Source organism: Spathaspora passalidarum (genome assembly GCF_000223485.1).
Source record: "Spathaspora passalidarum NRRL Y-27907 unplaced genomic scaffold SPAPAscaffold_3, whole genome shotgun sequence".
Classification (NCBI taxonomy): Eukaryota; Fungi; Ascomycota; class Pichiomycetes; order Serinales; family Debaryomycetaceae; genus Spathaspora; species Spathaspora passalidarum.
The window spans coordinates 1,111,061-1,132,580 of NW_006767427.1; the positions used below are offsets into that span (position 1 = coordinate 1,111,061).

A 21,520-nucleotide genomic window follows, 5' to 3' on the forward strand; every position below is an offset into this window, starting at 1 on the left:
TAATCGGTGTTGGATTAACACTGAGGTATCGTAGTACAATCTATTGGCTGAAAATATGTTTAAGATTTCTTTACCAGCACGAAATACAATGAATTTGGTATAAAATTGAACATTTCTTCACAAAACTCTTTATATAAACTTATTACTTTTATGAAAACAAGTATATTTAATACATTATAAACTTTAGTAATATCAAGCAAGAAATGAAAGAATCTTTTGTGCAACATCTTTGAAGCTCCGAACGTTATAATCTCTACCAGCATCCCAAATATATCTATCCATTTCAGTTCTACCCGCATCAAAGTCTAAACGATCCAAACTTGGTATACTCGTTCCTTTAATCAACCGGTATGCCAAATACAATATGGCAAAGGCAATTAATGTCCCGTAACTTGAAAAGAAAAACAATGTGTTCCATTCACCCGTCAAGAAAACAGTGTAACCCAGGGCAAATATGATAGACCCAGTTCCAACTAATCCCACCAATGCAGTATATGGTTGGAAAGGAGATTTGAAAGGGTATGATTCATCATCTCGACTTAAAATATCCGGTCTTCGTTTAAGACCATAATAAAATCGAATATATGTAAGACACATTGCAAACCAAATAAAGATAACCGATGACGCGGTAATTGTAGAAAGGTTTTGAAACACAACCGTGGCCGATTCAGAAACACATGAATATGCAAACAATCCAAAACTACCAGCTAATAGCACCGCATTGTACGGAGTACCATATCTATTACAATAACTAAGAAATCTTGGTGCCTTACCTTGAAGTGAAAGTGAATATACGGTTCTTGAACTCACGTATAATTGAGCATTCCCACAGCTAACGGCGAAGAAAACCCAAAATGCATTGACAACTGATCCAAACCTACACTGTCCGACACTTTGCAATGCAACAATCCATGGACTCTGTGCACCACTGGGATATCCAGCAAAATAAGTTGGATCAAAATTACAATGAATACCCCCAACCGCATTAATAGCAGGGTTTGACTGGAAATCTTCCACTGCCATTTTTGGTCGGATATATCTCAACAATCTAGGATCACCGGCATAAATATTCAACGAAACCAAGAATGTAGCCAATACATAGAAAAGAAGAATTCTCCAAAACACTCTTTTAGTGGCTGAAGGCAAGGTTTTTCTAGGGTTTTTAGCTTCACATGCTGCAATACAAACAATTTCTGTCCCACTATAAGCATAGGCCACCACCAATAATGCAACCAAAAATGACATAAATCTTCCTAAATCACCACCAATTCCCTCTGTTGGTGAACTTGTCCCAGTATCATGCAAATTAAATGTTGGTCTAAATAAACCAAAGATTATATTGTTTTCGAAATCTGATTTCAGATGTGTCCAATACCTGAACCCAAGTACATCACCTCCCATACCACCTCTATTAAGAATAATCATTACTATCATCATAACCGAAATGAAAAGAACTTTGATCAAACTGGACATATATTCAATTTCTCCGAAAATCCTGATATCCAACAAGTTACTTCCTAAAATTGCAACAAAGAAGAACGTAACGAATCCAGCTGCTGAACCTTGGCTCTTTGTAGTTTGAAGATTAGGAAAAAACGACAACATGATAACACCAGCAACAATTTCACCAGCTACTCCAAATGCAAAACAAAAGAAATACAACCAACCTGCAGCAAATCCAAATGCATCATCCACAAATCGTGAACTTAACCCGGAAACTCCGTCAACCACAGATACAAAAGTTACCATTTCACAAAAGGACATCATTGTTGCCAATACTATCAATCCCATAATGAAAAATGCTAATGTTGCCCCAAATCCTCCTGCAATGGTAAATGCTTTACCGGAATTTAAAATTAACCCAACTCCCAATGTACCCCCTAAAGAAATCATTTGCAAGTGCCTGACCTTCAAACTTCTTTGTAAGAATCTTCGTTTAGTACCTTCATCGGATGAGCTTGGAGAGATTGGTTTGTTGGCGTTGTAATTCAACTCGCTTACTTCAGAATTGGTTGCATGAAGGGGATTAAAGGTTTTATTATGGATCCATCCTTTTAATCTAGATCTTGCATGCCTCTTTTGGTGTTCCATCTCACTTCCAGCATAAAAATTGTCGGCAAGATCAGTTTCTTGAATAACATTTAATTGATTATTTAGCCCAGTACCATCTTGTGGAAGTTTCTTTGCCATTCTAGCATAAAGCTCATCATTTAAAGCAGTCTCTTTGACATATTTAGTGAAGTCATCCAAATTCGATAAATGAAATACAGAACTTGAGTTTGAGTTCATGGTTTGTAAAGGAATCTCCTCTTGGTTCTTCATATTGTCTGTAATTTGTCGTATTCGTTCATTCTTTCTCTTTTGTTTATATGTTCTTTCGTAAAGTCGTAAAAATTTGAATGCACCTCCGTCAACATCAGTGTTTCCATTACTCATTATATTTTCCGCCATATCGTCCACCACGGAAGATTCTAGTGAAATTCTAGAAACAGTAGATTGCTCATCAACAGGCGAGAGCCCTGCTCCTGGATCAAAGCCCAGGTCCTGTGACAAATCCACTTCTTCCATTTGTAGTTTACAATTCGAATGCTGTGGTAGGAAAACATTTCGTAGATGAACAAATGATTCAGAGTTGCTTGAATCACTTCCTTCGGAATAGTCGCCGTCGTAGCTCTGCCTGGGAAAGTTTTGTATATTGTTGTTGTTGTTGTTGTTGTTGTTCACTAGACTGGGGAACAAACCATTATGCTGAGGTAAAGAATTCAGTGAACTCTGTGTGCTTTCGGACCCATCGGGGTCAGCCATGTTTGTAATCTAAATGTCTTTACGGTGCAATGACGACGCTGCTTATGTTGAAAAGTGGCGTGTATGGTATTTTTTCATAGGGATGTACCTTTAATTATGCTTACGTTATCAGAAAGAGCGTTAAGCTTTCTTTTTCTTTTTTTTTTTTCTAAATCGGATCTTTCCAAAATGGGAACAACAATAGGAGAGACAACCATACGGCGACCTTGTTGATACAATAAAATTTCTTGATAAGCACTATTCTTTTCCATCCTTTAAATCATCATTATGATAGCTTCTGTACAAACTAGCACAATGCAAGACTTAAAAATATGTGAAAGAAAGTTTGCGTCAGAAGCCGAAGTAAGTGCAATGGCAACGACACTGTGTAGAAAGTTGTGAGCAAGCCCATCAGATCTTTCTACCCTGAAGTCCAAAAATAAAAATGTAACGTATTATTGAAGTCATCAATGATGACATTTCAGTTGTTACACTGAAAAGAACAGATACTACACGTGATCTAAGCCAAAAGGCAAAGAGATTTGGTTTTCAGAATAAGGGAGACTAGGGGAATGGCTAGTATTTATACTAAGTTTGTGTGCGGGTAACACTTGGGAAAAAAGATTTTTCCTTCCCTCATCTTCTTCGACTTTCTATGGTGCATTTTTGTGCGCGCTTGAAAGTGCCACTAAATAAAAAGAAATTTTCTCGAACGTTCCTTGTGCTGGCAAACACGTGAATTGAAATGTATGTGTCCTATTTAGGAAAACCATCGAGCCGCACGGCCTCTTCGTGTAAACTTTTTTCATGATTGAAAATTTTCTATAAAGTATGGAGTAATTCCTTTAGTTTATCAGCTTGGTTCAAAGAAAGTATCGATTGGATTACAACGGTAGAACACTATAGAATATAAATAATTAAAAAATGACTTCCTTCAGACCAAGATATAATAACAGATACACCAGAAAGAACTATTTTGCTGGTGAACGTCCTGGTCACCACAGACATGGCAAACACCACAGGTTTCAAGAAAGACCGTTGAAGAAATATGTTTATGTTGAAGAACCAGAATCTGACGCTGAATATGCTGATGAAGAATCTGATGAAGGTGAAACATATGAATTCGATCTTAATGAAAATGAAGATGCTGACGAAGACGACTACGAAGAAGACTATGATAGCGAAGAAAGCGATGACGTTGTCTACTACGACGGAGATGATGTTGTTGACTTGAATGACGAATTAGAAAACGATGCCGTTGATGAATTAGAAGCCGATGGTGAAGTTTATGACTTGAATGACGAGTTGGTTAGATACTATGACGACGAATCTGATTCCGAATTAGACCTGTCGGATGACGTTGATTCTGATGTCGATCCAGTTGACATTTACGACATTGTTGACTTGAACGATCAATTGCAAGCTGAAGCAATTCAACAATTATTGAACGGCGAAGTCGATTCTGAATCTGACTATGACGAAGAAGAAGACGACGAAGAAGAAGATGATGATGACTACGATATTGAATATTCTAGTAATCCTAAAGAATTGAGAGACCAATTGATTCTTGAAAGTGTCAGACAAGCATTCGAAGAAGAATTAGTCAGCGATGATGAAATTGCGTTATCTGAAGATGAAGATTCTGAATTAGGTTCCGAACCTGAATACTTTGAAGTTGACAGTGAATTAGAAGATGACGAAAGTGATTATGATGCTGGTAATCCAGATAATTACGACTACGAAGATGACAGCTCTGACTCTTCTGATGATGAAGAAGGTATCACTATCTACAAACATAGATTTGACTTACCAGAAGGTGAAAGTGAAGAAGACTCCACCGATGATGAATTAGTTTTATATGACAACTTATCTGATGACGATGAAGAAGAAGAAAGTGACCATGAATTATATGATGATGATGGTTTGTTACAAGCTGAAAACAGCGATGATGAATATGACGTCATTGACTTGGCTGATGAATTGGCTGATAGCAAAGACTGTGAATTGGTCCAATTGGATGACCATACTTACAAGTTGAACTTGAGATTACCATCTTTGGTTAGGGATGAATTAAAGATTGAGTTTTTAAAGAATGAAAACCAATTGCTCATCAAGGGTAAATTGAACTTCAATGACATTGTTGAAAGTGATTTAGAAGTTGAAGAAGATGATGAAGATGAAGAAGAAGATGAAAGTGAAGACGATATTGAAGCTGAAGTTGTTCTTCAAGAAGTCAGTGATGAAGAAGATGATGAAGAAGAAGAAGAAGAACAAGATGAAGAAAAGGAAGAATCTGAATCTGCTGCTGCTCCAGCTGAAGAAAATGAAGACGAAAAAGAAGATGACGAAGAAGAGGAAGACGACGAAGACTACGAAGCTGAAAGCGAAGTTGATGACACCATGGAATACGACTGGACTGGATTTGAAGAAGATGATGAAGAAGATGAAGAAATCCAAGAAGATGCCCTTTCCTTAATTAAAGACTACAAGAACCAAGAAATTTGTTTTGAAAAACATGTTGAATTTGACCAATTGATCAAGTTCGAAGAAATTCAAGCTAGATTTGTTGGCGATGACGAATTAGAATTGATTATTCCAACCGAAGAAACTCCTTTGGAAGAAGCTAATAGATATGCTATCACTATTGCTCCATACGAAGAAGATAAAGACAGTAGCACCACTGATGAAATAGAAGCTGCCGTTGAAGAAGATGTTGCTATGGAACAATAAAGTTAGAATTTTATTGAGATTATTTTCAGTTCTTCTGTATATTAGTTTGTTTGACTATTGATTTGTCTATAGATTTTATAGTTTCGCTCACTTTGTTTAGTTAATTTATTTAAGTTTAATCATTTGGAAAACTCCGCACGGATTTAAAAAGTAGATCAACTTTTTTTTGCAACACATTTGTTGATGTTGTTCCCCCCCCCCCTTGCCTTAAACATGTTTACTAAATCAGTTAATGATCGTGCCTTATACGAACGGTTAACTGGGATTCAAGAGTTTAGTGGATTACCTGCTTCAAGCTTAGGATTGACTTCTGGACAGGTGTTGAATGCATTGGATACATCTAGAGAGGAGTATTCAACCTTGGATCTCTTTGGTGTGCATGTTCTGCGGGTACTTTTAACCATTCTCTTGTTTGTTTATATGAGAATGTTTGGAATTCGTCTGTATTTACTGAATGCATGGATGTTTTTAAAAGTATTCTGGTTTGATTTACAATTGAATTCATTGAATTCCAGACCGCAAGATTCAACCAATCCATTCGTATTGATTGCGAATGCAATTGTGTTTTACTGGGGAATATTACTTAATGTTCCAGCAGAATTACTACGAGTTTCCAAACAAGTATTTATAAATACTCCGATAGGGCTTGACAATTGTAAACGATACATCCCAAAAGCAAACACCCCTTCAAGTGTTACATTAATTTTAGACTTGACTCCTCATGTGCTACTACCACCTCCTGAGATTCCTCAACCATATTTAGATGCAGACAGAAATATTCAAGTTCCAGATAAGAAGGAAGTCCAATTTGTGATTGCCGTTAGGAATGAATATTTCACCCAGTACAAATCACATATTGCTGCTGAGCGAGTTAGGCTTTTACGAGATATAAGTAGGTTTATTACTTGGTGCTGTTTGGTTCCCAGTATTAACGAGTTGACCATTTATGAGAAACAGGGTATAGTATGGGATGCTGAAGACTACAATGGGATTGAAGCTATGAAGAATTCCATTCTTGTTGAATTGGAATCATTTGCTAGTTCATGTAAGAAACATGAATTGCAAGAATTTAAAGCTTGTATACCTTCAATAACTTTAGTTGACTGGTTCAATAAGACTAGATTTTCTGTTAATGAACCTGATGATATAGTTGGAAATGATCAACATATTGAAATTGAAGACGTGTTGAGTTCTTATGAGGAACAACGGCAATTAGTGGTAAACTTATGTGATCTTCGAATTCGAGAAACAAATTTCAAGAAATTAACTTCGAAAATTCTTCAGGAATCACTTGAATCAAGTGATAACGTATTCAATGAAGAACTTCCTTCTACTCCAGATTTGATCGTTGCTCCGTGTAATAGTGGCAGGGTAAACAACAGTTTATTGGGATATGCATGCATTGACCAAAGCATTGACGATAAAACAAAGTCTATGGTGATATTTTCCGATTTGGAATTTGGGTTCCCGTTCTTTTCCAAATCCCTATACAATTATGCATTAGATCAACCAATTGAATCTCCCAAAGGGACCCAAGTTCCCAGTAATACTGTTTTAAGAATGGCCCAAAGCAGAAATATTGCTCATTATGTCAAAAAAGTAAAGAATTTAGAATTTCAACCTAGTGTTGACGTACGTTCCCCGGTATCACCACGTCAAGTTGCAAGTCCTTTGGCTGTTAATATTTAAATTGTTTGTCTCGCTATGTGTTACCCAAATCAGAGTGTTTTATGTGCAGGATGTCTTTCCCCTTGGCTCTGTTTGCGTGTTGTTGTGTGGCACGCATAAAACTGGTTTTGCTATTTAAAGTTCTTACTATGTGATGGATATCACTATTAATCTAAAAAATTTCAGTATCTAATTATTATATCATAACTGAGGTGACATATATTGTGTTATATACCATTATTTTAAAAATTAAGTAGCATCTAAGGGGGAAATTCTCATTGATGATCAGGCAAACCCCGTTCCTTCGATTGAGGGCAAAGTTAAATCAACCAATAAGCCCATACATAGCGTATGCAACGCATACCCAACTTCCAATAATACGATCAAAGTATATACTACGGTGCTTTTATACTTTTAATCCCATACTTCAACAACAGCAATCCCTGCAGCAGACTCCAATTAATATCCTGCAAAATACAGAACCAATAATCAAAGCAGACAATCCGATATATAAAGAAAACAAACCTACAGAACCAACTGAAGCACCTGCTACCACTCCCGAAGATGACACCTTATGTAGCATATTTGAAGGTATGGAACCCTACATGGACACCTATCTGGTGTACACCAAATTAACTGCCGCGGGGTTCACACCGACGCAAGCAGATAAAGTGATCAGCTTGTTAATATGTCAATTGAACTCTAAATTATCTAAATTACCAAGCAAGTATTCGCAGAATTACGAACTTGAAAATGAGCAGTATTTGTTTGAAAGTGCTCAACAGGAATTACGGGTCGACATCACTAGATCTCGAGAGCAGCATATTCATGAATTGATAGAGTTGATTAATGTCTTGGAGCGTGACTTCAGTACCATAACCGATGAGTTAAATAGTGATTTCATTCAAATGAGAAATGATGCTCAAGTAGCTATCAACGATCAAAAGTCGGAGAACACCTTGAATTCCAAGGGGATGTTTTTGCGGATTCAAGAAACAAACCATAAGATTACGACGGAATTGAATTCAGCAATGAGATCAGAAATTGAAAGTTTGAGATGGTATCTTTCTCGGTGGGGGATCATTACCATCATGATTTCCATTTTCGCTTCATGTACTACGTTTTACATCAGTAGAAGTAATTCCGCCAAGGCGGAAGCAAGAAGTGACTTTGCACCATTGATGATATATGAGCCTAGTGAGTATGAAGATGAAGAGGATAGCGATGATTATAATGCATGATTGGATTCTCTCACTGTTTAATCATGTACATAATAAAGAATAATATTTATTAGCTTAATCAGATAGTGCTCTGTAGCAATTGTTTTTTTGCTCGCCGATCTACAATCCAATAGTACAAGCGTAATTATATCTGCTCTTCCTAACAACTGTTCAAAAATAATAGACAGAGAGAATAACTAAGCTACGTTTGAGAGCTATCCACTAATTTTATTCCTTGAAAGAATAATAACCAACCTTTCGCATACAAAGAGAACATGTCCGAGGTCAACGAAACATGCAAATCAAATGCCTGTGCAATTCAAGATTGTCTACTTCGAAATGGGTACAATGAATCCAAATGTACGAAATACATAGACGAATTATACCTCTGCTGCAAGCAATTCTATCAAGAGAATGGTCCTGAAGCATCCAGTGTTTGTTGTCCCAAATTCAACTTACTTCAACTCAAATTGAAGCAAAGGTCATTGGGACAAATAGATGCTGAGCTAATAGAACCACGTAGAAGATAAAACATGTATATAGAAATACACTGATTTTCAAAAGAAAAAAATAAAGAGCTTAAGCTGTAATTTACAATGTATGTTTAGAACCGCGTAGTCCTCCATTCAATCCAAAAGACTCGACAAAGCTGGGCTGGTAAAAACATTAGATCTATGGCTTACCCGAGCACGAAGACATCACATAGTGAATAAGATTATATGTGGAGGAAATATCACATAATCCGTGACTCTAATGGGCGCCAATATTAAAGACATTATAGAAAGAAAGGGTAAAAACATTTAGACAAATTTGGTCAACTTCACGAAAATTTTTATACTACAGATGCATTGTGCGGGTAATCTTTTATGTTTGTTTTTTTTTTTTTAATGATATCATATAAGGGATCACTTTCTATATACCGAATATGCTAGTCCAGTTTGCGGATTTTATCATAATCACAAGGATTAGGAAGGTATTTCTTAAGTTCTAAAGTGTAAAGTTAGTAAACTGAAATGCTACATTGTCGAAACTTTATACTTACCTGAGGAATCATCTAACCATAAGTATTGGTCGCTAACATTCTTACTAGAGTTATCGGCTCTAACACTCTTTTCAAATTCACGAACTGCTTCATCCAAGTTAATTGGATCAATTCCTGCTTCAAGTAATTGTTTCCTTAATATAGCAATATGTAATCCCATTTTGAATGTTCTTTTTGCCATCTCCTTTCTTTCTTGGAGCATTTGGAGGTCTCTGGTCTTTCTATCGTTGTTATGAGCAGCTTGCTGGATTTGCAATGCCTTTAAATTGATAGCTGTTGTTTGGTTGTGGAGTTTTTCAAGCTTTGTCCGTTCGGTGTAGTTGTCTACGGCAATGTACGATAATACTACCATGGCCAACAATGAAGCAATTTCTCGAAAATGACCATCATTCAGGTGTGGATATGATTGCTGCGAGGAAGCATTATTGTAAGATGATGAATTGTTATATTGTATTGCTGATGGTGCTTGTGCTGGTACCGATTGTGATCCAGCTTCCACTACAAGGTCCTTATTTGATTTGCCATTGTCCACTTGATAAGGATGCGGTATGTCTTGGGGGTTTGCAAAGTATGCAGGTGGAGGAATTGCTGATCTTAATCTTTTAGAAAGATTGAGTCTTATTATTTGACTCGGTCTTACCATTTTGTAGCTATTGTCAGTTCCAAGTAGAGGTGGACCGAAGGTGTTGCCCTTTTTTTTTGGCGATCAATATTGGAGAGCATTCGCATTAGAGGCGGAAATTGTTAAACTACAGTAATAAAATTTTAACGTAAGATATATTAACCATCACGCTTCTATACCGAAGCAAAGTAAAAGAATGATACAGAAAGAAACATAGACAACCTGATTTCCTCAACTCTAAGAGAACATTAGATTTTCCATTTCAAAGTTTTGCTTTTTATACATTTATGTTTATTAAATATTTGATGTTTCTAGAAAAACATTATGCATTTAGTGTCTTCTAGATTCAGCAATGACCTTGTTCATTTCTTCAACCTTTCTTAAAGCTCTCTTGTGGGTACCCAATCTCTTCTTGGCCAACTTCTTAGCTCTCTTTTCACCGGCGTTTCTGATCAATTCAATCAATCTTCTTTCGTATGGGGCTAAACCAGCAACTTCCTTGACGATGTTTCTGACAAAGTCAGCTCTCTTACTTAAAGCACCCTTTCTGTAGGAAACCTTTGGAGCGACTTCCTTAGCGGTAGTCTTGTGACCCTTGTTTAAACCAGCAGCAATACCTAGTTAAATGTTAGTATATTTATTCATAGATTTAATATAACGGTATCCCTTGGACTATAATTTGTCTAATGTGGTAGATTCAGATCAAAAATTGAAAATTAGTAGTGCTTGTTGAGATATCTAATTACAAGTTAGATCTGTAATATTAAGTTCAAACATCTTCCTGTTTTCAAATTTTAAATTCTTTATTTGATTTAAGTTTTCTCATTGAACAGCCAGTTTATAATTATTGTTCTTGTATGTGGTTGTGTAAAATATTGGGTTGTCGTTTATTTCATTCTACTGTTTGGGGACTTCTCTTGTGCGTATTCGGATTCGATGATTTAAATGAAAGTTCAACATGTAGGGATACGTTATTTCACTTGTATTGTGTGGGTATGTCACATACCTGACTTAGCCATTTTTAACTATATGCAATTGTATGGTACTATAAAATCAAGAAAGAGTTCTTTAAAAATTTTCAAACTTCTTTTTTATTGAGACTGTAGGAAAATGGAAGAGGGAAAAAAAAAAGAATTTGATGGTTTCCTGTATATAGAACATGTACAATACTGTAGTAGTAAGGCACAAAAAAATGTATGAGAATTTTTGTTGTCTTGTCACGTGCAAACTCTTTTTTTCTTGGGAAATTTTGATCACGTGAATTTGTGACTGCTATTTTTCAACCGATTTGAGGAATATCCAAACACGTTAAATGCTACACTTGCAACTGCTAACGATATGCTATTTGATAAATTATTATATTCATGATGTCTATTTACAGGATCATTAAACTTATTTGGCAGTAACTTGGCTAAAGTCGAAGTTGTACCCTTCTAACTGTTCCACGATATCTCCAAATGATAAATGCACATTTTCCTTTTGGTATTTAGCCCATTCGATAGGATAATAACTGTCGTTTTGAACATGAGCATGCAATTGTGCTAATAATTCTTCCTTACTAGCAATGAATTGCTTTCCGTCTGGGTGAATGTATTTTACTCTGATTGTCTTGTCGTCTTTACGTACTACTGGAAGCTCTTTGTCTTCGAGGGCCTTCAAGACATCGTATCTTAATTGCCAACCTTTCAATCCTAAAGTCTTGACTCTGGCTGGTTTCTCCTTGGTCAAGTATTTATCTAATCCACCTTCTCTAGTAATAGTCTTCAAGACCTTGGTACTTGCTTTTGTCTTGATGGATTTTTGCAATGCTTCCGACCATAACTTAGTCTTTCTAATATTAGGTAATTGAACTCTCAAGGTCTTGTTAAGATATTCGGAACGAGATGCAGTAACTCTACGTTGAAGACCACCGTATAACCCTCTGTTTTGTCTTTTGAAATATAAGGTTTCATATTCATATTGAGGGTAAGCTGATCTTTCCTTTGGAACTTTAACTCCACAAGGCATTTCTTGGCCGGCTTCGTATACGGTTTCGTTTATAGGTTTTACATATCTGGTAATCTTCCAGTACTTGTCTGGAGTGTGTCTACTCAATGAAGGTAATGATGAACTGAGTTGTCTGGTATTTATAATGGATTGTACGGAATTTAATCCGGACGAGAATGGTGTTCTAAGTCCCCCAAGGAAGTTCATCTTGAAATGATCTCTTTGTATATGTGATTTCTTTCAAACGGAGTGTCCAACGTGTCAAACTACCCTGTTATTCTAGCGCGAAATGATCAAATCGAATACTACTGGAAAATTTTCGTTTGGCTGGTTGGTTTGGTTTGTATGCAGGATTAGATGTAGCACCGCGCAATTTTAGCTGCTAAATAGCACTCTTGAGTTGAAAGGTCAATTTAGATTTCGATCACGAGATCTTACTATTCGGGGCAATTTGTAAATCTAGTGAGTAGTTCGTTATTGTTATCATTAGTTACAAATTTCTTGTCTCTAAGAAGGTAGCATGGTATTGTGAATTTGATTAATTATTCAACAAATTTCTCGCGAAAGTTTAATATGAGTTACAATTACAAGAGGTCGAATTGCTTCTGAGATTAGAACTATACTTTATCATGTCATGATATTACCCAGCCTCGCACATGACACATGTATTATCGTCAACATACCGACTTATTTCAATGGTGAAACGTTTAGTTCCAATGTGTATTGATAGTGCATGTTTCAGATTGATCGACCAAGAGACTTTCGTACAGGAAACTCCTACCTGTTCGAGCCGTGACCAAGACCGATCAAGAAATATCCATTCGATGACTTCATGATCAGACCACTGAACTCTAGGAATCAGATTCAATAAGCCAAGTAAATTTGATTGCAAATAGTCTTCTTCTACATGGTCGTGCATTTTGGCAGGACAAAAAAAAAAACCTTAGTCACAACGGCTGGTGGTGGTTGTGAAGCCCCTGGCCTTTAGCCTAAATCCCAAATGGGAATTTGCCCGAGTCACATGAATTTCAATTTCACCTGTGAATGATGCTCACAAACCAGCACCAAAATTGTGGATTCATCCACTAAGATGAAATGATTAACGCAATAATTTTTGCGAATGCGCAAAATTAACTTTACCATAGTAATTCTCATCCCATTTCTAGTAACTAAAATGAATCTTACCTCATTACTCTCATAGTTATCATTGTTTACAATTTTACCTTTGTATTGTTATTTCGGTTACTGGGATTTGCTAAATTTCTTTTTTCTTAGTTTTTCTATTGTTTACTGTCTAGAGGAAAACTTGGTAGCACCTCACACTCTGTAGTTAAAAAGTCGTTTTCTTATCTTCGCAATTTCCGACCAGGGAAAAGAAAAGAAACGAAAGCAAAAAAAAAAAATACTCATCAGTCCAATTCCATCCATATTTTTTTTAGAGTTTGCCAGTTACATCTTCTTGTCTCTACCGATTGTACCAGTGATAGTTCCAAGAATATCGATCTACGGTTGTCATCCATCTTATCATACAACCTATAACCCACGCGCAAACCACAGCTGGCGATTTACACACCCATAAACAAAAAAAAAGGAGAGCATAAAAAAAAGGTACAGCAGCAGTTTGTTTGATCTCCCAATTGACTCACCCTGAACTACGCCTTACTACTGGTCACACTACACCTTGTCGAAACCACCCAATACATTAAAAATATCTACAAGGAATACATCCAGTGTTTAACAGTCAACAACTACAACTTTACTAACGACCATCAGATTCATTGGATTAGATCTTAAAGGAGAGAGGTTGCCATCATTCATTTTTAGACGTTTTTTTACCTGTATTTTTATTTATTATCGTTTGCCACATCTACCGCTAAATTATACGCCCTATAATTCCTACTACAACTAAAGGGTAACCCCATATTTAACACAAACATATCCTCATAGACTTTTTTAATATTTTTAGATTATTTTTCCTGCATCGTCGTTGTCCCACTACGCAATATTACTAATTATAAACAAACAACCGTATAAACAACATCATGATATTTGGTTTCGGAAGTTTCTCAAAAAGAGATAATACAGCATCACCTACTCCTCCTCCCACTGCATCAACGGGTCAAACCTCGGCTTCAAACCCAGGGGGTAACACCGGTGAAGAATACAATGCGGCCGCTGGTGGTGGTGGTGGTAACAAATTTATGCCTAGAGGCTTACAAAGTGCAGCTCCCACAACTGCAATCACCAGCAACTCCATGGTTTATGGGACAACATCAGTGAAAACGAATAGCACCGGCTCATATTTTAATCAAACATTCAGAAGCGCAAGTGAGGGAAATGCTCAAAACCAACCCAATGCAACACAACCATACCCAGATGTCTCTAAAGAACAATTCCAGCAACAACAACAGCTTCAACAGCAACAACAGCAGCAACAGCTTCAACAGCAACAACAACAACAACAGCAACAGGAATATCTTCAACAGCAACAACAGAATCAACAGCTAAGCGTTCCAGCATATTCCAATACGAGCCAACCAATAATTATAACCACCGATGAAACTGGTCAAACTATTAATCCAAGTTCCAAGAATTCACAACCAAAGGGTAAGCTTAAGGTTACTATTATAGAAGCAAGAGACATTCACGCAAGTCAACCATATGTTGTGTGCACGTTTGAAAGTTCAGAATTTGTTACCAATGCACCTGAATCATTTGGTAACTCGCCATCAATTAATGGACCCAAGAATTTTGTCAATTCAAACCATGGTGCCAAGGCCTTGCCCATGAAGAATTCAAATTCCAACCAAAGACCATCATTATATCAAAGACAATTATCCACACCCCAATTAAATTTAAACAATGAATCATCCAATCCAATCTGGAACCATGATGCTATATTTGATGTTGTTGGGTCCAAATCGGAATTAGATATCTCTGTGTATGATGCCGGTAGAGATGATGCATTTTTAGGACATGTCAGAATATCCCCTTCGACAATTATTAACAAGAAAAGTCCGAACCAATGGTTGCAATTAAAAGCAAGAATTATCGGTGAACGTGTAACCTCGGGTGCAATTAACATTAAGTGGGAATACACTTCATTAGATGTCAAGAAATCTTATGGCCCTGATGATTTCGAAGTTTTGAGATTATTAGGTAAAGGTACTTTTGGACAAGTTTTCCAAGTGAAAAAGAGGGATACCGATAGAATCTATGCTATGAAGGTATTGTCCAAGAAGGTTATTGTTAAAAAGAAGGAGATTGCCCATACCATAGGAGAGCGTAACATTCTTGTTCGTACTTCAGCAGCAGCATCGCCATTTATTGTTGGATTAAAATTTTCATTTCAAACACCAACTGATTTGTATTTAGTTACTGATTACATGTCTGGGGGGGAATTATTTTGGCATTTGCAAAAGGAAGGTAGGTTTCCTGAAGATCGAGCCAAGTTTTACATTGCTGAATTGGTATTGGCATTGGAACATTTGCATGATAATGACATTGTTTATCGTGATTTGAAACCCGAGAATATCTTGTTGGATGCGAATGGACACATTGCATTGTGTGATTTTGGATTGTCCAAGGCCAATTTGAACAATGACGGTACTACAAACACATTCTGTGGTACCACTGAATATTTAGCTCCAGAAGTGTTATTGGACGAATCTGGATATACTAAGATGGTTGATTTCTGGTCATTGGGTGTATTAATCTTTGAAATGTGCTGTGGATGGTCGCCATTCTATGCTGATAATGTCCAACAAATGTACAAGAATATTGCATTTGGGAAAGTTAGATTCCCCAAGGAAGTGTTGAGTCCCGAAGGTAGATCATTTGTTAAGGGGTTATTAAATAGAAACCCTAAACATAGACTTGGTGCTACCAATGATGCCCGGGAGTTACGGGCACATGCATTCTTTGCTGATATCGATTGGAACTTGTTGAAAGCCAAGAGCATACCACCACCTTTCAAGCCACACTTAACCTCAGAAACCGATACTTCAAACTTTGATCCTGAATTCACCAACGAGTCCACGTCAGTGTTGAAGAAACAGATGGAGATGGCATCAACTCCATTGTCGCCAGGGATTCAAGCCAATTTCAAGGGCTTCACCTATGTTGATGCTTCCACCATGGATGATAATTTTGCCAAATCGTATAGAAATCCCTTCAAGGGGCCTGGATCATTCATACCTGGTAATCCAAACTTGCCACCGGATGAAGATGCCATTGATGATGATCAGATAGCAGAAGAAGATGAAATGGAAATTGACGAAGATCACCAAATGGAATACGAGTTTGTTAGTGGTAGATTTGATCTTTAATCCTTGTTTATTACTTATTTTTGTCTTGTTTTATATTTCATGTTGTCTGTATTTTTTTTTGCAAAGAACATACTTTTATTTCATAACTACTCTTATATATTAAATATCACATTAAGTTTTAATAACCTTCATAATGACAAGACTGGAATATGTTAGCAGCCAAAGAGGAGCATGTTAGGTTAAGTCGTGCAGTTACCAAGAAAACTTTATTGCAAGCAAAGCTGTACTTTTTTTTTTTGTTGATGTCAAAACAAGGAAATGTTTGTGGTGGGTTGTGCGTGTTTTCCCTGAGTTATTTCCGATTATTTGCCAAATCCGTGTATGGTAGTTAGCAATAGCTAACCTTAGTTATAACTAGCATATTTTTGTATCATTCGCCAGTGCGATTTCATTCAAGCATTGTCCTAGAACGTTCTGCCTCAGCTTTGTAACGACAAAATATACTACTACAGCAGCGAGAATTATACCAAGTCATGGCACATCCAGGTAGACCCAGAGGTCGCACAAATAAAAAGACCCAACAAGCACTAGCTGCCCAAGCCCAAGCACAAGCACAGGCCCAAGCAGCCGCCAGAGCCCAGGCAGCCCAAGCCCAAGCAGCCGCGCAAGCACAAGCAGCACAAGCACAAAGTCACATTAAGGAGGATCCTGGTGGTCAACTTCACGACGAAGCTGATTTAGTGTCATTCAGGAATGACGCTTTGATCAGGTATATCACCAACCACGAGTACATTGAAAATGTCATGGCTAAATTGGTCCATACATGCAAGATAATACCTCCTAGTTTATACCCAAATGTGCCTAAACGAACACCAGAAGAGATTGCAAAGTTAAGACCAGAGGACACTTATTTTGGCGATTTGGAAAGCATGAAGTTAGCCGAGAAGAAGTTGGCTGATGATGTAACCAGACTCAAGGACGCTGAAGCACAACCATTTGCCAACTACTTGCTAAATGACAAAGAGTATCATTTCCAAAGAGAGAAGGTGGACAGGCTAGTAGAGATTCAGGCATCGCTATACAACAAAGAATCGTTGCAAAATTTGGAAAACGAAATTGATCAGATCCTTGGTGAGTACCAAACCAAGTACAAACGGAAATATTATGTTACTCCAAGTGTGAAAAAATATTCTGTGCCTATAGACCAAATAACCCCAGGAGTAGCCGTGCACACAGCCCCATCAAACTATAACCCCAAACTGATCACTTCGATTATCAACTTACATAACCATCCACACGAAGCTAACAACAATGGAACATTGGTGGAGAATATGAGTGACAATGCCATGAGAATAGATTCAGGAATGGAAGAAGAGCCAGATATCGATACGGGAAAGTTCAACGGAGTCGAAGGAATGTTTATGAATCAATTTGACAATGGACCCACCAACTTCAATGGCAATATGTCGGCCCACAACTTCGCCATGTCTATGTTGAGTAGTCATGAAAACGAGGAAGATATGCCTACATCGAATGGATTAGCCAGTGGAGATGTCAATGATGACGTTGATCTCAGTGGAGATCAAAATGATTCAATGGCCGGAGGAAATGTCGATGATGACAATGATCAGCGAGACGCCATAGTTGACGATGATATGAGTGATTTATTTAAAGATAACGGCGACGATTTAGATCCCAATCAAGCTATTGTCAATGATGACATTGGAGATTTGTACTTTAACGATGGTGATGACAATGGACTAATGGGAGGATCTGAATTTGAACAAGATTTCTTGAGCCAGATTGACCACAGCTTGGAATGAGTTGCGCCCACAAGTATATACATAGAACTGTAATATATATTAAACTTTATCTTGTTGCCTCGGCTAAACCACGTTTGGGAAACCAACGTGAATTTTTGTTTGTGGAAAGTCGCGCACTAAAAAAAAATTATGGTAGTGAGAAGAAGGCAGCCGATTTATCCACCATAACAAATCCGACTAGATCAACGACAATTGTTGTAAACACAACACACAAGGTAACAATCACATCATACGACGACACGTAAAGCCATCTGTTTACTGCGTGTCAAATCTTACAGGTTAGTCTCTCTCTCTCTTTTTTTTTTTTTGTATGGTGGGTAGGATACTTTGAATAATAACATGGACATTGACACCAATCCTCCCACTGACGGGAACAAACTGTCAGCTAGAATACAACAACAATCACGAACAAGGCTAAGACAACAGAAGTTACGATATACATTTATAGGATACATCATTGTGCTATGTTTCTTGGCAATTACCCAGTTTATCGGAGTGGGTTTTTTTACCAAAGGGTTCTTACTTTCGCGACATGTGTTGCCAAACATTGCTGAATGTGTTGACAATTCGTGCATGAGACCAGCAAAGTACGATAAAGCTATTTTCCTAGTCATTGATGCACTTAGGTTTGATTTCACCATTCCGGTCGCAGGGTCCACTGAGTATTATCACAATAACTTTCCTATATTATATGACTTGGCCCAGAAGGAGAACGGATTACTTTTGAAATTCATAGCCGATCCGCCAACTACAACGTTACAAAGATTGAAAGGGTTAACCACAGGTTCATTGCCTACCTTCATAGACGCTGGTTCGAATTTCAATGGTGACCACATTGATGAAGACAATTGGTTGTTACAATTGCGTAGAGCAAACAAGACAATTGCATTCATGGGCGATGATACTTGGACTGCGTTGTTTGACGATTATATTGATCCGCAGATGAATTTTCCTTATGATAGTTTGAATGTTTGGGATTTGCACACTGTTGACAATGGAGTCATTGAGCATTTGTACCCTTTGATCCAGAAAGAGAATCTGACCCAGTGGGACCTTTTGGTGGGGCATTTCTTGGGGGTAGATCATGTGGGACATAGATATGGACCAAGGCATTTCTCCATGAAGGAGAAATTGAACCAAATGAATGAAGTGTTGGAACATGTTGTTAGTAATTTGGACGACGATACACTTTTAGTGGTTATTGGTGATCATGGAATGGATTCTACTGGGAATCATGGGGGCGATGCTCCTGATGAACTTGAAAGTACATTATTTATGTATTCTAAATCGGGCAAGTTCTTGAAAAAGGATGAACTGGCATACGATGTTAGCAATGAGGGAAGGAATTATAGATCAGTAAACCAAATTGATTTAGTACCGACAATTTCCTTATTATTAGGATTACCTATTCCATATAACAATCTCGGATTCCCCGTTGATGAAGCATTTTCCAGTCATGAAGAAATATTAACTGCTTCTTACAATACCCTCAAACAATTAAAGACATTCAGAGATAACACTCCAAATCTTGCTCACACGTTACTAGAGCAATTTGACACTTTGATTCAACACTACCACGATAAAACATATTCCGAACAAGATATTTTACTCATGGCCAAAGAATATCAATATCTTTCGCTTGAACAATGTAAACTGTTGTGGGCCCGATTTGACTTACGTCTCATTGGTATTGGATTAGGTATACTTTTCCTTGCATTAACATTTATGATTACCTACTCCAGATCCATACCGGCAGTGAGGGTGCTGACTATGTCATTCGAATTCATTGGGTCAGTTATCGCCATGACCATGCTCGGGCTCGTACTCAGTTTCTCCATCTACATTGTTCTTAAGCCAACTGATTTCACCATATGGAATTGTCTTGCAATTGGAACAGCACTTGGTATGGTTATTGGATTCTGGGCACCGATAATGGACAGATTTAGCATTAATTTCTTGTGGAATCAAATTATAGACTTTTTCATGTACAATTTCAATAGTTGGTCATTTATGGGGATTGTGTTTGTGATTGCCCATTGTTTGATCTTTGCCTCGAATTCATATGTTGTTTGGGAAGACAAAATGGTTTCATTTTTCTTGTTAACTTTTGGTATTGGAAGTATTTATAACTGTGCTGTGAATACGGAGTTATCGCGACCTGCAAGAATCTTGGGATTACTGCATGCTATAACATTCACCATCATGACCAGACTTGCTTCCATGATTAACTTATGTCGTGAAGAACAAAGACCGTACTGTGAAGCCACGTTCAAGACTACGTGGTGGTCGGTTTTACTCTTGCATGTTATATCATATATCTTGCCCATGTTCATTGCCTCGTTTTACAAATTATCAGATTCTTATCATTCTGCTGCTCCATTGTGGATTGGAACTGGGTTAAGCTTCTTGTTGTTTATGAATGCTGTGTATTGGACTTTTGAATATGTTCAAAACAGCGAGTACTTCAATAATATGAACTTGATCATTGGTATACCCTTGATTAAATCGTTGAAATTAGCCATTGCAAGATTAGTGCTCTTTATTACTTTGGTGTTGGCCAATTTCAGTTGGTCAAGAGGACCATTGTGTGTCAAGTTGGAGTTGAAGGAGGAGAATTCGGATGAGAGCGATGTTTCTGATGAAGCAGAAACTCCTGGGAAAACAGCCACTATTCTTGGATATGGGAACGTCTATGGATCTTCATACTTTTTGTTGGTGCTCAACTTTACCGTGGCCATTATGTTGACTACTAAGCCTATTGGGGCAGTCTCCATCAGTATGTTAATAATTCAAATTTTGTCATTGTTAGAATTGAGTGATATCCTCGCCATCAGAAAGAACCTTATCTCACCCATCATATTTGGATTATTAGGGTACCAACATTTCTTTAGCACGGGTCATCAAGCAACTATCCCTTCCATCCAATGGGAACTTGGATTTATGACCACCGAGACAATTTTCATGCCATTTACCCATTTAAACATTGTATTAAACACATTTGGACCATTTATTATCGTGTCGTTAGCCATACCTTTAATCACATTGTGGCGAATTGTTCCATCCAACAAACCAATCACGGTATTGTCCCAGATTATCACTAATGTAACCACATTAATCACCTACCATTTGTTTACCGGATTGAGCAGTCTTTTATTTGCAGCTCATTTCCGCAGACATTTGATGGTATGGAAGATCTTTGCACCCAGATTCATGTTGAGTGGGTTGTTGATTATTATGTTGAACCTCTTTTTGATTGTGGTAACTTTGTGGTTTGGTACAGGGAGGATACTTACTCAAATTAATAGAATATTCGGAAAGTAATTAGACTTTTGTTTGTATAGTCTGTATATATTAGTCATAAACATTTTTATTTTGAC

General features: G+C 37.3%; 11 protein-coding genes across 11 annotated transcripts; 7 read left to right on the forward strand and 4 right to left on the reverse strand. All coding sequences in view use genetic code 12, as the record gives it.

Annotated features, from left to right (window-relative positions):
- Positions 1 to 72: 72 nt before the first annotated feature.
- Positions 73 to 1,965, reverse strand: SSY1 (Ssy1p; the record flags this gene model as incomplete). Its single annotated transcript, XM_007374648.1, has 1 exon — positions 73 to 1,965. The coding sequence occupies one exon, from the start codon at positions 1,747 to 1,749 to the stop codon at positions 193 to 195; it is 1,557 nt and encodes a 518-aa protein (XP_007374710.1).
- Positions 1,966 to 3,658: 1,693 nt separating this feature from the next.
- SPAPADRAFT_60527 (uncharacterized protein) lies at positions 3,659 to 5,641 on the forward strand (the record flags this gene model as incomplete). The annotated part of the gene is made up of 1 exon (XM_007374649.1): positions 3,659 to 5,641. One exon carries the CDS (start codon positions 3,709 to 3,711, stop codon positions 5,512 to 5,514), a length of 1,806 nt encoding a protein of 601 aa, XP_007374711.1.
- An 86-nt stretch (positions 5,642 to 5,727) lies between these two features.
- On the forward strand, positions 5,728 to 7,331 carry SPAPADRAFT_66191 (uncharacterized protein; the record flags this gene model as incomplete). Its single annotated transcript, XM_007374650.1, has 1 exon — positions 5,728 to 7,331. The coding sequence occupies one exon, from the start codon at positions 5,728 to 5,730 to the stop codon at positions 7,201 to 7,203; it is 1,476 nt and encodes a 491-aa protein (XP_007374712.1).
- Positions 7,332 to 7,357: 26 nt separating this feature from the next.
- SPAPADRAFT_60528 (uncharacterized protein) lies at positions 7,358 to 9,178 on the forward strand (the record flags this gene model as incomplete). The annotated part of the gene is made up of 1 exon (XM_007374651.1): positions 7,358 to 9,178. One exon carries the CDS (start codon positions 7,464 to 7,466, stop codon positions 8,421 to 8,423), a length of 960 nt encoding a protein of 319 aa, XP_007374713.1.
- On the forward strand, positions 8,577 to 9,178 carry SPAPADRAFT_60529 (uncharacterized protein; the record flags this gene model as incomplete). The annotated part of the gene is made up of 1 exon (XM_007374652.1): positions 8,577 to 9,178. The coding sequence occupies one exon, from the start codon at positions 8,678 to 8,680 to the stop codon at positions 8,930 to 8,932; it is 255 nt and encodes an 84-aa protein (XP_007374714.1).
- A 112-nt stretch (positions 9,179 to 9,290) lies between these two features.
- On the reverse strand, positions 9,291 to 10,118 carry SPAPADRAFT_60531 (uncharacterized protein; the record flags this gene model as incomplete). The annotated part of the gene is made up of 1 exon (XM_007374653.1): positions 9,291 to 10,118. One exon carries the CDS (start codon positions 10,085 to 10,087, stop codon positions 9,419 to 9,421), a length of 669 nt encoding a protein of 222 aa, XP_007374715.1.
- A 278-nt stretch (positions 10,119 to 10,396) lies between these two features.
- RPL39 (60S ribosomal protein eL36) lies at positions 10,397 to 11,085 on the reverse strand (the record flags this gene model as incomplete). The annotated part of the gene is made up of 2 exons (XM_007374654.1): positions 10,397 to 10,683; positions 11,073 to 11,085. The coding sequence occupies 2 exons, from the start codon at positions 11,083 to 11,085 to the stop codon at positions 10,397 to 10,399; spliced, it is 300 nt and encodes a 99-aa protein (XP_007374716.1).
- Positions 11,086 to 11,394: 309 nt separating this feature from the next.
- On the reverse strand, positions 11,395 to 12,306 carry SPAPADRAFT_60532 (mitochondrial 54S ribosomal protein bL28m; the record flags this gene model as incomplete). The annotated part of the gene is made up of 1 exon (XM_007374655.1): positions 11,395 to 12,306. One exon carries the CDS (start codon positions 12,257 to 12,259, stop codon positions 11,459 to 11,461), a length of 801 nt encoding a protein of 266 aa, XP_007374717.1.
- Positions 12,307 to 14,042: 1,736 nt separating this feature from the next.
- SCH9 (serine/threonine protein kinase) lies at positions 14,043 to 16,505 on the forward strand (the record flags this gene model as incomplete). Its single annotated transcript, XM_007374656.1, has 2 exons — positions 14,043 to 14,380; positions 14,570 to 16,505. The coding sequence occupies 2 exons, from the start codon at positions 14,095 to 14,097 to the stop codon at positions 16,378 to 16,380; spliced, it is 2,097 nt and encodes a 698-aa protein (XP_007374718.1).
- Positions 16,506 to 16,684: 179 nt separating this feature from the next.
- On the forward strand, positions 16,685 to 18,200 carry SPAPADRAFT_60533 (uncharacterized protein; the record flags this gene model as incomplete). The annotated part of the gene is made up of 1 exon (XM_007374657.1): positions 16,685 to 18,200. The coding sequence occupies one exon, from the start codon at positions 16,854 to 16,856 to the stop codon at positions 18,141 to 18,143; it is 1,290 nt and encodes a 429-aa protein (XP_007374719.1).
- Positions 18,201 to 18,479: 279 nt separating this feature from the next.
- On the forward strand, positions 18,480 to 21,519 carry GPI13 (mannose-ethanolamine phosphotransferase; the record flags this gene model as incomplete). The annotated part of the gene is made up of 1 exon (XM_007374658.1): positions 18,480 to 21,519. One exon carries the CDS (start codon positions 18,483 to 18,485, stop codon positions 21,462 to 21,464), a length of 2,982 nt encoding a protein of 993 aa, XP_007374720.1.
- Position 21,520: the final 1 nt, after the last annotated feature.